This window comes from Oncorhynchus keta, chromosome 5 (genome assembly GCF_023373465.1).
Source record: "Oncorhynchus keta strain PuntledgeMale-10-30-2019 chromosome 5, Oket_V2, whole genome shotgun sequence".
Lineage (NCBI taxonomy): Eukaryota > Metazoa > Chordata > Actinopteri > Salmoniformes > Salmonidae > Oncorhynchus > Oncorhynchus keta.
In genome coordinates, this window is record NC_068425.1 from 271,168 (window position 1) to 284,727 (window position 13,560).

A 13,560-nucleotide genomic window follows, 5' to 3' on the forward strand; every position below is an offset into this window, starting at 1 on the left:
ATTTTTTATACCCCCCTAGCATGTGTTATCATTGTCTGCTTGTATACATACCTATTGTATGCATACTGGTTTTTCTGCAATAAAAAAATAATAAAAATAAAAAGCGATGCTGAGAGGTCATAGGCTACAGTTGTCATGCGTGCCCTTCACTTTCTGTATCAATAGGACAAGGAATATTAATACATAGCCAACCATTTCAATAGTCTTATTTCATATTTGCACAATTAGTCTATAATTTCCAATAGCCTATGCCTACTGACCCTTATTTTGCATCCTGTTTTGAAAAACACACATATACACATTGTTTGCAGCTCTCAGCATCTGGGCACTGACGTCAATTCAACGTCTACTGCACGTTGGTTCAACGTAATGTAATTGAAATGACAGAGAAACAGCCTGGATTCAACCAGTGGGCTGTAACTTTCTCTCAAATCGCCAAACTTATATTGTTGTGTTGCCCTCTGGTGGCCTTAACGTTGACTGTCACCATATTTTTTTTGCCGTTGTACTTTATATGGGTTGGATTTATTACCTTATTCGATTAATGGAGTGTTTTTCCTTTCTAGATGGCAATTGATATTCTTCTATAGGCCAACATGAGCATGTGCCAGCTAAATGTAGGTTAGCTTAAAGGAAAGTGTAGTCTACTCAGATGGCATCTGAGTGTATAGCCTACCTATACTGACTATTCCGTTTTTGTAAAGTAGAAAACCTAACAAAAAAACAACAAATGACACCTTTATTTTGTATAATTTACCCCCTTTATTTGTTTTCTCTAATTCAATAACTTTGAATGTATGAGAAACTGTTTATTAGTGAATTCTTAAAACATTTTATGGATTGGCATAATGAGCAAATGAATGTCATCAGTCAGTAGGTTAGATGTGACAATCATGCCATGTTTGGTCTCTTGTAGCATTATTTCAAACATTCCCCAAAAGCCAAACAACATTATTATCCAATTCATTTTAGGTGTCATTTTCAGTGGCAAGCTTATTTGAGGCCATTGTCAAGGGGTGGCATATTCTCTATTTACCTGGCTTGTCAGATGTAAAATGACCGCTATAGTTTCATTGATTAGAGGTTAGAAATTACACAGCATGTTAGGATAATTAACATAGCAGGTTATGAAACTGAGTGATCCTGAGTGGCGCAGTGGTCTAAGGTGCTACATTGCAGTGCTAGAGGTGTCACTACAGACCCAGGTTCGTTCCCAGGCTGTATCACAAGCAGCCTGTGATCAAGAGTCCCATAGGGGGGGCGCACAATTGGCCCAGCGTTGTCCGGGTTAAGGGAGTGTTTGGCTGGGGTAGGCCGTCATTGGAAATAAGATTTTGTTCTTAACGGACTACTCAAATATAACAAAAACAGGAAAGAGTTAGGGTGAGGGAAAGAGTTAGGGTGAGCGAAAATGATCTCCTAACCTGCTGGAGACAGTGTACTGTCAGCAGGGTGTGCAGTTCCCGTCTGCGTTTCCCCTCTTGACACAACCACTTTTTTTATACGGCGGCCACCGTCTGGGGATTGGTGATGTGGCCAGTCAGTGAATTAGCCCACTCTGAATATTAAGCTACTGTAGCCTAGTATTCAGAGGGTGTTCTAATTTACTGACAAGCCACAGTGCCAATCCCCAGACAGGGGCGATGCGTAAAAAAAGTGATTGTGCCAAGAGGGGAAAACTGAGCCAGACAAGGAGACAGTGAGGAAGAATAACCAGTCACTAGACTGTCACACAAGGACGCGGCAGGATCTGATCCAGGCAAACAGCGCCCCTGTGTCTAAGTATCTATAGCCCATGTATCTGATGCTGTCTGCCCAAAAATAATATGACGTCACAATTTTTTTTTTACTGACAACCCACAGTGCCAATCCCCAGACAGGGGCGGGGCGTAAATAAAAGTGATTGTACCGAGAAGTGAAAACTGAGCCAGACAACGAGACGGTGATGATGAAAAAGATAACCAATCACCAGACTGTCAGCGCCAGGAGCGAGCACGTGTCACTGCGTGTTGAAACTTGCAGTGATGGAGGGTGAAACGCAACCTGCCGACGAGGGTCTCTGCGCCCCAAATATGTGCGGTCAGCAGCGGGGTCCAGACAGCAACCTCAAAACCTTCTCTAACAGGCGGTTGGCGGGGAAGGCGCGGTTCCACAGACCCACAATGGTCGATATCTCGCTGCTGGGAGACGGCGGCGGACAGAACTACACTCATTTCAGTCACCATCATCCGCTTCAGCAGCAGCATCAGCAGCTCCACCAAACCACCCACACCATCAGCAGCAGAAGCCAGCGTAACCCGACATCCCAGCTGCAGCATAACTTCCCATGCAATAACAGGCCCAGCAGCAGAGTCGCGACATCTACCTCGACAACGGTGGGGAGTGTGGCACCAGCATCACTTTGCCTTCAGCAGATGGTCAGCGGTGGCACCACGGTGCACCGGGACCCCACCTATACACCAGGACGAGCGGCGCTCAAACATGAATCACCTGATTGCGTTTACAGGATAAGCTCAGGTACGTTTTAAAACTGGTTGAGAATGTGATATGAGCAAAAGTGAAGGCTTTATTTTGGTGTTGGACTAGACTAGATAATGACGCCTATTGCCTCTGCACTTAAATGGAATGAAATAAATGTTAGAAATACCTTTTTCAGTTTCGTATTTAAAAACTTTCCAATGTTATTACTCAATATTAGTGTGTCCGTAAGACACGAGTTTTGAAATATGCCATAAGTATTTAGCCATATCCAGACCGTACCTTATTAGGACATACATTTGTTGACCTACAACCGTTTTTGATTGACTTTTTTTCTATTGATTTGCCACAAGTAGGCCTATTGTCGGTGTATAGGCTAAAATTATGAAGAATACCATAATAAAATAGACACAAGACATCATGGTTTAATTTGTTGTTTTATCAGTCGAGCAGAGAGGAGAAGCCTAAATGATTTACCAAGGTTAAGAACTGAAAGCAATCCCTGCCTCCTTAAATCCCATTCTATCTCCCTCATATCTCCATTAATCTCTCCCATTTCTCCATCATTTGCTGTGATTGATATTAATGCATTGCTGAGAATGAGCAGTCATGATTGATTAGGCCGACTATATGCATGTGTGCACAAATTAGTGATAGAGTTGTGCAGTTGTTGAAGTGTGTTTGTTTCAGAGTTCGTGTTTTATTCTTTGTGTGTTTTTTTTCCTTCAGAAACGCTACTGCTTTTGAGCATTATGAACCTTAATCGATGCAATAATAATAGTATATATAATTATGACGGTTCAACACATTAAATGCTTCAGCTAAGGTTTGGTACATTCCCCTGTTCAAATAAATCAATTCCAAAAGTCTCCCTGTAGTGTTTGCATTCAATTAGCATACAGCAATAAATGAACTCTAAAGTTCCATCTCCAGTGCGAATAATACCGTGACATTCGGGGGGGCTCTGTTTTTTTCCCCACAAGACGTATTCACGTGCACAATTTTATTTATTTATGGGCTTTATAGGGAAGACATGTCATTTAACTGTAAAAATGGATTACCTTTTAATGTGCCATGAACACAACCGATCATTATGTTTTCATCTGATTGTCAAACAAATCACTTCAAAAAAGGGTTCGTCTACTCCAAAATAAGCATTTGAACAGTGCACTGTGCACCCACCATTTGAATGGAAAGGGACATATTACAAACACCAATAAGTGTCATGAAATTCAGCCTACAAAGTGGAGTGTGTTCATAGCTGCCAAGGGAAGCCAAAATGCTAGCGATAAGAAAAGAAACAGAAGTATAAACAGCGCCCCTGTGTCTAAGTATCTGTAGCCCATGTATCTGATGCTGTCTGCCCAGAAATAATATGACATGACACATATGAAGACATAAGGGTGCTGTTTTGCTTGCTCGGATGCTTGCTTTGGTGAGGTTGATTAGTCTTGCTATCAGTGGGTGTCTTTGTCAAAATTATCAATATATGCCGAGACGACCTATCAGACTTTAAGGGGGGCGTGGCCACCCTCTGGATATTTGTATTTCTTGGGTCCAGCAAAATTAAGGCAGTTATGAATGTATTGTAATGTTTTTAAAATTGTGTGACAGATTAATTGTGTGCCCTCAGGCCACTACTCCACTACCACATATCTACAACACAAACTCTGTGTGTATAGTGTGTATGTTATCGTGGTCAGTATGCAGTATGAATGATTCGGGAGACAGGTGCAGGAATGCGTAATCGTTTTTTTTAATAAACCCCAAATTACGGCGTGCCGTGTAAAGGCGCAGGACGAAGACCAAACCAAAACTATACAATAACACAGGGTTGAAACCCAAACAAAAGTGTGAGGAGTACCTCAAATAAATAACACTCACAATGATTAACACACAGGAGACCTGTAATCATCTGCGCAATTTACAAGGGCAGGAAAGCCCAAAACACACAGCACAGGTACTCACACGCACCAATGGACATTGTAACAATGATCGACAGGACAATGGTAAACCAAGGGCATACATATACAATTACCAATCACTGGGAATGGGGGCCAGGTGTGCGTAATGAATGTTCTGGAGGGATCCGTGACATTGTGTGTGTGTATGCATGTGTCTGTGCCTGTGTTTGTGTCTCTTCACAGTCCCCTCTGTTCCAGAAGGTGTGTTTTATAAATAAATAAAAATCTGATTCTACTTGCATCAGTTACTTGATGTGGAATGGAGTTCCATGTAGTCATGGCTCTATGTAGTACTGTGCTCCTCCCATAGTCTGTTCTGGACTTAGGGAATGTGAAGTGACCTCTGGTGCCATTTCTTGTGGGGTATGCATGGGTGTCCGAGCTGTGTGCCATTAGTTCAAACAGACAGCTCGGTGCATTCAACATGTCAATACCTCTCATAAATACAAGTAGTGATGAAGTCAATCTCTCCTCTGCTTTGAGGCAGGAGAGATTGACATGCATTGTTAGAGCTCTGTGTATATCCGGCTGGCCCTCTTCTGAGCCAATTGCATGTCCCGCTTTGTGGCACCTGACCATACGACTGAACAGTAGACCAGGTGCTACAAAACTAGGCCTTGTAGGACCTACCTTGTTGATAGTGATGTGAAGGCAGACTTGCACTTTATTATGGACAGACTTCTCCCCATCTTAGCTACTGTTGTGTCTAGTGATGCACCGATATGACATTTTGGGCCGATAGCAATATTTTCCTTGCAAAAAAAAGCGATACCGAAAACCGAAATTTAAGATTTAAGTTGAATTTTAAACTTTCAAATACAATTAAATTAGAGGCATTGAATTTCAGTGCAAAAGACGTCACTACAGTCCCTGGATCAAATCCAGGCTGTATCTCCTCCGGCCGTGTTTGGGAGTCCCATAGGGTGGCACACAATTGGCCCAGCTTGGTCCGGGTTTGGCCAGGATAGACCGTCATTGTAAATAAGAATTTGTTCTTAACTGACTTGCCTGGTTAAATAAAGGTTAAACACACACACACACACACATACACACACACACACACCAAAAAGTTATCTTGTTTGCATTTAGGTATTAGAGGTCAACCGATTATGATTTTTCAACGCCGATACCGATTATTGGAGGATATTTTTTTTTTAAAGCCGATACCGATTAATCGGCCATTTCTAAAAATGTATTTGTAATAATGACAATTACAACAATACTGAATGAACACTTATTTTAACTTAATATAATACATCAATAAAATCAATTTATCCTCAAATAAATAATGAAACATGTTCAATTTGTTTTAAATGCAAAAATAAAGTGTTGGAGAAGAAAGTAAAAGTGCAATATGTGCCATGTAAGAAACCTAACGTTTAAGTTCCTTGCTCAGAACATGAGAACATATGAACGCTGGTGGTTCCTTTTAACATGACTCTTCAATATTCCCAGGTAAGAAGTTTTAGGTTGTAGTTATTATAGGAATTATAGGACTATTTCACTCTATACAATTTGTATTTCATTAACCTTTGACTATTGAATGTTCTTATAGGCACTTTAGTATTGCCAGTTTTTTTTTTTTGAAATTGGCCAAATCGGTGTCCAAAAATACCGATTTCCGATTGTTTTGAAAACTTGAAATCGGACCTAATTAATCGGCCACTCCGATTAATCGGTCGACCTCTATTACGTATGTCCCATTACCAGTAAAACATAATCATAACCTATTTCTTTCACTTACAGTTGAAGTCGGAAGTTTACATACACCTTAGCCAAATACATTTAAACACAGTTTCACAATTCCTAACATTTAATCCTAGTAAAAACTCCCTGTCTTAGGTTAGTTAGGATCACCGCTTTATTTTAAGAATGTGAAATGTCAGAATAATGCTAGAGAGAATGATTTATTTCAGCTTTTATTTCTTTCCCCCCCAGTGGGTCAGAAGTTTACATACACTCAATTAGTATTTGGTAGCATTGCCTTTGAATTCTTTAACTTGGGTCAAACGTTTTGGGTAGCCTTCCACAAGCTTCCCACAATTAGTTTGGTGAGTTTTGGCCACTTCCTCCTGACTAATCTGCATCCCAAATGGCACCAAATCCCCTATATTTAAAATTGTTTTACCTTTATTTCACCAGGTAGGCCAGTTGAAAAAGGCCAAGTTAGGCCAAGTTCTCATTTACAACTTCAACCTGGCCAAGATAAAGCAAAGCAGTGCGACAAAAACAACACAGAGTTACACAAACAAATGTACAGTCAATAACACAATAGAAAAATGTACAGTGTGTGCAAATGTGGAATAGTTGGGAGGTAAGACAATAGAGGCGAAATAATTACAATTTAGCATTAACACTGGTGTGATAGATGTGCAGATGATGTGCAAGTAGAGGTACTGGGGTGCAAAAGAGCAAGTGGATAAGTAACAATATAGGGACGAGGTAGTTGGGTGTGATATTTACAGATTGGCTGTGTACAGGTAAAGTAATTGGTAAGCTGCTCTGACAGCTGATGCTTAAATTTAGAGGGGGAAATAAGACTCCAGCTTCAGTGATTTTTGCAATTCATTCCAGTCATTGGCAGCAGAGAAGTGGAAGGAAAGGTGGACAAAGGAAGTGTTGGCTTTGGGGATGACCAGTGAAATATACCTGCTGGAGCACGTGCTACGGGTGAGTGTTGCTATGGTGACCACTGAGCTGAGATGAGGCGGGGCTTTACCTAGCATAGACTTATAGATGACCTGGAGCCAGTGGGTTTGGCAACAAATATGTAGTGAGAGCCAGCCAATGAGAGCATACAGTTCGCAGTGGTGGGTAGTATATAGGGCTTTGGTGACCAAACGGATGACATTGATAGACTACATCCAGTTTGCTGAGTAGAGTGTTGGAGGCTATTTTGTAGATGACATTGCCCAAGTCAAGGATATGTTGGATAGTCAGTTTTACGAGGATATGTTTAGCAGTATGAGTGAAGGAGGCTTTGTTGCGAAATAGGAAGCCGATTCTAGATTTAATTTTGGATTGGAGATGCTTAATGTGAGTCTGGAAGGAATGTTTACAGTCTAACCAGACACTTAGAATATGTGGACAACTACAAATACCTAAGTCAGAACCGTCCAGAGTAGTGATTCTAGTCGGGCGAAAGAGTGCGGGCAGCAATCAGTTGAAGAGCATGCACTTAGTTTTACTTGCATTTAAAAGCAGTTGGAGGCCACGGAAGGAGTGTTGTATGGCATTGAATCTCATTTGGAGGTGTCCAAAGAAGGGCCATATGTATACAGAATAGTGTCGTCTACATAGAGGTGGATCAGTGAATCACCAGCAGCAGGAGCAACATCATTGATATATACAGAGAAGAGAGTCAGCCCGAGAATTGAGGCAGTCATTTGAGAAGCCAAGGCTATTGAGTCTCCCGATAAGAATGCAGTGATTGACAGAGTCGAAAGCCTTGGCAAGGTCGATAAAGACGGCAGCACAGTACTGTCTTTTATCGATGGCGGTTATGATATCATTTAGGACCTTGAGCGTGGCTGAGGTCTACCCATGACCAGCTCAGATGGCATAGTGGAGAAGGTACGGTGAGATTTGAAGTGATCTGTTTGTTAACTTGGCTTTCAAAGATTTTTAGAAAGGCAGGGCAGGATGGATATAGGTCTATAACAGTTTGGGTCTAGAGTGTCTCCCCCTTTTTAAGAGGGGGATGACCGTGGCAGCTTTCCAATCTTTGGGGGATCTCAGACGATACAAAAGAGAGGTTGAATAGGCTCGTAATAGGGTTTCAACAATTTCGGGCAGATAATTTTAGAAAGAGAGGGTCCAGATTGTCTCGCCCAGCTGATTTGTAGGGATCCAGATTGCAGCTCTTTCAGAACATCAGCTGTCTAGATTTGGGTGTAGGAGAAGCGGGGGGCTTGGGCAAGTTGCTGCAGGCGGTGCTGAGATGTTGGCCCGGGTAGGGGTAGCCAGGTGGAAGGCATGGCCAGCCATAGAAAATTGCTTATTGAAATTATCGATTATCTTAGATATTTCGGTGGTTACAATGTTTCCTCGGTGCAGTAGGCAGCTGGGAGGAGGTGCTCTTATTCTCCATGGACTTTAGTGTCCCAAAACCTTTTGGAATTAGTGCTACACGATGTACATTTCTGTTTGAAAAAGCTAACCTTAGCTTTCCTAACTGACTGAGTATATTCGTTCCTGACTTCCCTGAAAAGTTGCATATCGCAATGGCTATTCAATGCTAATTTATTTATTTAACTAGGCAAGTCAGTTAAAAAACATTCTTATTTTCAATGACAGCCTAGGAACAGTCCCTGTTCCCTGCCTTGTTCAGGGACAGAACAACAGTTTTTTTACCTTGTCAGCTCAGGATTCGATCTTGCAAACTTCATGCAGACAAACTCTTGCAAGCAGAAATTAAAACAAGAGGCTCCCACGCTGAGGTCTGTCCAACGCTGGTCAGACCAAGCTGACTTTCACCGTCAGATGGGAATATTGACGAATACGCTGATTCGCCCCTGCGACTTCCGTTCATTAGAACGTGCGTCGAGAGATAGTCGTTCCCATGCATAAAAACATTCCTAACCAGAAACCGATTGATGGCAGCATTCGCCCTCCAGGAAACTGAAAGCGCGAACCACTGCTTTTAATCAGGGCAAGGTGTCTGGCAACATGACTGAATACAAACAGTGCAGTTACAAATCCAACTCTCTAACCACTCGGCATACCTGCCGCTCTAATGTTTACTTTGTCTAGAACTGCTGTTCCCACACAGGGTGTTTCAGTGTGTATAAGAAGTGCTCTTCAATTGGGCAGTCATGTCTGGGGTGAACCAAGGGCTATATATGTTCTTAGTTCGACATTTTTTGAATGGGGCATACTTATTTAAGATGGTGAGGAAATGTATTTTAAAGAGCAACCAGGCATCCTCTACTGACGGGATGAGGTCAATATCCTCCCAGGGTACCCGGGCAGGTCGATTAGAAAGGCCTGCTTGCTGAAGTGTTTTAGGGAGCATTTGACCGCGGACCCTTTACGTATGCAGGCAATGAGGCAATGATCACTGAGATCCTGGTTGAAGACAGCAGAGGTGTATCTAGAGAGAGGGTTGGTCAGGATGATATCTAAGAGGGTGCCCATTGTTACGGATTTAGGGTTGTACATTGTAGGTTCCTTGATAATATGTGTGAGATTGAGGGCATTAGATTGTAGGACGGCCGGGGTGTTAAGCATGTCCCAGTTTAGGTCATCTAACAGTACGAATTCTGAAGATTGATAGGGGGCAATCAATTCACATATGGTGTCTAGGGCACAGCTGGGGATCTATAACAAAGTGACAATGGTGAGAGACTTGTTTCTGGTAAGGTGGATTTTTAAAAGTTAGAAGCTCAAATTGTTTGGGCACAGATCTGAATAGTATGACAGAACTCTGCAGGCTAACTCCGGCCCATTTGGCAATTCAATCTTGTCGGAAAATGTTATAGTTAAGGATGGAAATTTCAGGATTTTTGGTGGCCTTCCTAAGCCAGGATTCAGACACGGCTAGGACATCCGGGTTGACGGAGTGTGTTAAAGCAGTGAATATAACATACTTAGGGAGGAGGCTTCTAATGTTACCGTGCATGAAACCAAGACTTTTACGGTTACAGAAGTCAACAAATTAGAGCGCCTGGGGAATGGGAGTAGAGCTAGCGGCTGCAGGGCCTGGGTTAACCTCTACATCACCAGAGGAACAGAGGAGGAGTAGGATAAGGGTATGGCTAAAGGCTATAAGAACTGGTCGTCTAGTGCTTTCGGAACAGAGTTTCGTAAGAAGCATTTCAAGGTCCTGGAGTGGCCTAGCCAGTCTCCAGATCTCAAGCCCATAGAAAATCTTTGGAGGGAGTTGAAAGTCCGTGTTGCCCAGCAACAGCCCCAAAACATCACTGTTCTAGGGAAGATATGCATGGAGGAATGGGCCAAAATACCAGCAACAGTGTGTGAAAACCTTGTGAAGACTTACAGAAAACGTTTGACATCTGTCGTTGCCAACAAAGGGTATCTAATAAAGTATTGAGATAAACTTTTGTTATTGTCCAAATACTTATTTTCCACCATAATTTGCAAATAAATTCATTAAAAATCCTACAATGTGATTTTCTGGATTTCTTCTTCTCATTTTGTCTGTCATAGTTGAGGTGTACCTATGATGAAAATTACAGGCCTCTCTCATCTTTTTAAGTGGGAGAACTTGCACAATTGATGGCTGACTAAATAGTTTTTTTCCCCACTGTGTGTGTAATTACTGTCACTGAAGGTTTGTCTTTACTACCTTTTATTCTCTAGAGATAATTTCTCATCCCATTTTCTTACTTTGGCTTAAACAGTTGAAGACAGAGTCTTTGTCAAGGAATTAGACATTCTCTGTATTTTTCCCCAAGCTTTTTGTATGTTAGACAGATTCCGTATTCCATCTTTGTCAACAATGACAATATTTCTTTATTATCTCTTGCCTATACTTTGAAATGGTTCTTCATATCACTAGACAGTGAATTTAAAATATTTCATGCTCACAACCGGAGGAGCTGTTCCACCCTTTTCCAGAGTGGTTTTCCCACTTAACAATGGCATTATATTATCTAAAAAGTTGTATATTATATATCTCTATGTTTATATATTTATTTAACCCCAAAATATATCCCTTTTGAGGACTCAAACCTCTTCTAGAACACAAATTGTTTATGTAGAGCCTGGCTACCAATAAAAATGTTCACTTCAAAAAGCTTGTTGAAGGCATACATTAACCACACGTGTAAAGATTGCAACTCAATTAGCAACTCCCTTCTATGCAACAAGAAGGTTTCACAAAAAGAAAGGACCTTTTAATAGAGGACTTAAATCCCTATAATAGAGAACAATGGACTTGAACCTTATACATCACAGATACAGATTACTCATTGCATGCACACATTTTACCCTGATTTGGTTCTTTTAAAATGATATTGGGTCTACACTCACCCAGCACTTCTGCCATCAATTAGGAGATTAAGAGTTGACTCCCAAAGTGGATTGCGCTCAGCCGTCTCTCTTCCTTCTGGATCAAGAGATTTGATTTGTTTTTTCTTGTTGTTGTTCAGACCAATTTATCCGGGTCACGGCACCAAATGTTAGCAGTTGATGTTATTCTTCAATAACACAGACCCCAAAGCAAATCAGGGGGAGGAAAATAGGTAAATTCAATGATAACACATCATACGGTGAGGTAGATGTTCATGCTCCCCTGTCCTCAGTGATTCTCTCCACAGAACAAAGGGACAGGATGTAGTTTTATAACCCAGCCCTTGCCTGTGATTGACCAATTAGAATTCCTTGCAATAAAACTGGACCAATAGCCAAATAACAAGTATCCTATTTCAGATTCAATGCATAAACAATTTGGTCCAATGAGAACTTGCCATGTAGCTATGAGTCCCGGACTGAAATTCCTCCCATGTCTCTGACCCATTGATATTACAGAAAAAAACACTATTTCCATTGATCGTTTATTCTAGTCCTCTCGTCCTCTGTGTTGTGCTTATCTTTAAAATATTATTACAAACCTCAGGAGGAGGATGGGGAGGACATCAGCTTACATAAAATCAAATGCATTTGTCAAAAGTTCTCAACAGTTCTTATCTTAATAATTGAGTTCTTATCTCAATATCAAATCATTTCTGGGTAACTATTAAGTGATTGCTTTCAATTAAAATGGTGAAAAAGGAATAAAAATAGCTTCTTAGCAAGAGCAATTTCTCTAGCAATAATTTTGCAAGGACGGTCTGGGAGTGGGGAGGGGAAAATTGACATCTAGCTGTTGTTGGCAGAGAGGTTTGGAACGCTCTTTCTTATTGGTCTATTAAAGGCCCAATGTAGTCATTGTATCTCTGTCAAATCACTTCTGGGTAACAAATATACCTTACAGTGACTTGGGTCATACTTACAGACATAAGCATGCATTTAAAGTGAAATGGGTTCTCACGCACAAAATGCGTATCAGCCAATGGAAAGCGTCGATTTACTTACATGTGACCGAACGCTAAATTGTAGCTCGTCCCATGGGATAACATGGCACAAGTTAGCCCTATTCCAACTTCAACAGTAAGCACTGATTATATCCTGGCACAAGTGCATCAGCCATTTAAAGTCGTTGAGGTAGTTGGGAGTGTTCCAAAACTTGTTCATCAAGGGAAGTGTCCTTAACATACAGAAGTCCAACAGCATGTTCTGATGATCATTTGACTGACTGGGCAAAATGATCTCTGTTTAAAGTGATTAGTACATGTAATGGTCACATATTGTGGAAGGGTTTGAATCTCACATGAGTCCCCCCCCCCCCTTTGAAATGTTGATTTACAGTTGAAGTCGGAAGTTTACATACACCTTAGCCAAATGCATTTAAACTCAGCAGTTTTTCACAATTCCTGACATTTAATCCTAGTAAAAATTTGGCCTAATTGAGTCGGGCTAATTGAGGTAGTATGTACATGTAGGTATGGTTAAAGTGACTATGCATATATGATAAACAGAGAGTACAATGCAAATAGTCCGGGTAGCCAGGTAGACTTGAACCCACGTTTTATTTGTATTTATTTTTCACCTTTATTTAACCAGGTAGGCTAGTTGAGAACAAGTTCTCATTTACAATTGTGACCTGGCCAAGATAAAGCAAAGCAGTTCGACCCATACAACATCACATAGTTACACATGGAGTAAAACAAGCATACAGTCAAGAATACAGTAGAAAAATAAGTCTATATACAATGTGATCAAATGAGGTGAGATAAGGGAGGTAGGCAACCAAAAAAAAAAGAAAAAAAAAGTTAGTGTTAAAAGGTTAAAGTGCAGTATCAGCTGTGAGTCATCTGCTTTAGCAGTGTGTGCCACTGAGAAGCAAGGTTGACAATGATAGCCTACATGACTGCTATTTGCCAAATCTATAAGGTCCTCCTTTTCTTTTCTTTCTTTTTTTTACAATATACAATAAACTTATTTTTCCCCATAAAAGCACATGGATGCGTGTGAAACTAATAAACAAAAAACCTTGGGATTGACCTATTTTACGAAATGCCATTAGTTGGCAGATATAAAGTCGAAGATCTTTTAT

At 41.0% G+C, this 13,560-nt stretch overlaps 1 protein-coding gene across 2 annotated transcripts in view; it reads left to right on the top strand.

Annotated features, from left to right (window-relative positions):
* Nucleotides 1-1,974: 1,974 nt before the first annotated feature.
* LOC118384218 (BEN domain-containing protein 4-like) overlaps nt 1,975-13,560 on the top strand; it is a 35,288-nt gene continuing 23,702 nt past the window's right edge. For both annotated transcript variants that reach the window (XM_052518325.1, XM_035770546.2), the window contains exon 1: nt 1,975-2,517. In XM_052518325.1, the coding sequence (XP_052374285.1) occupies nt 2,025-2,517 (493 nt within the window). In that variant the 5' untranslated portion in view covers nt 1,975-2,024. The remainder of the gene's footprint in view (nt 2,518-13,560) is intronic.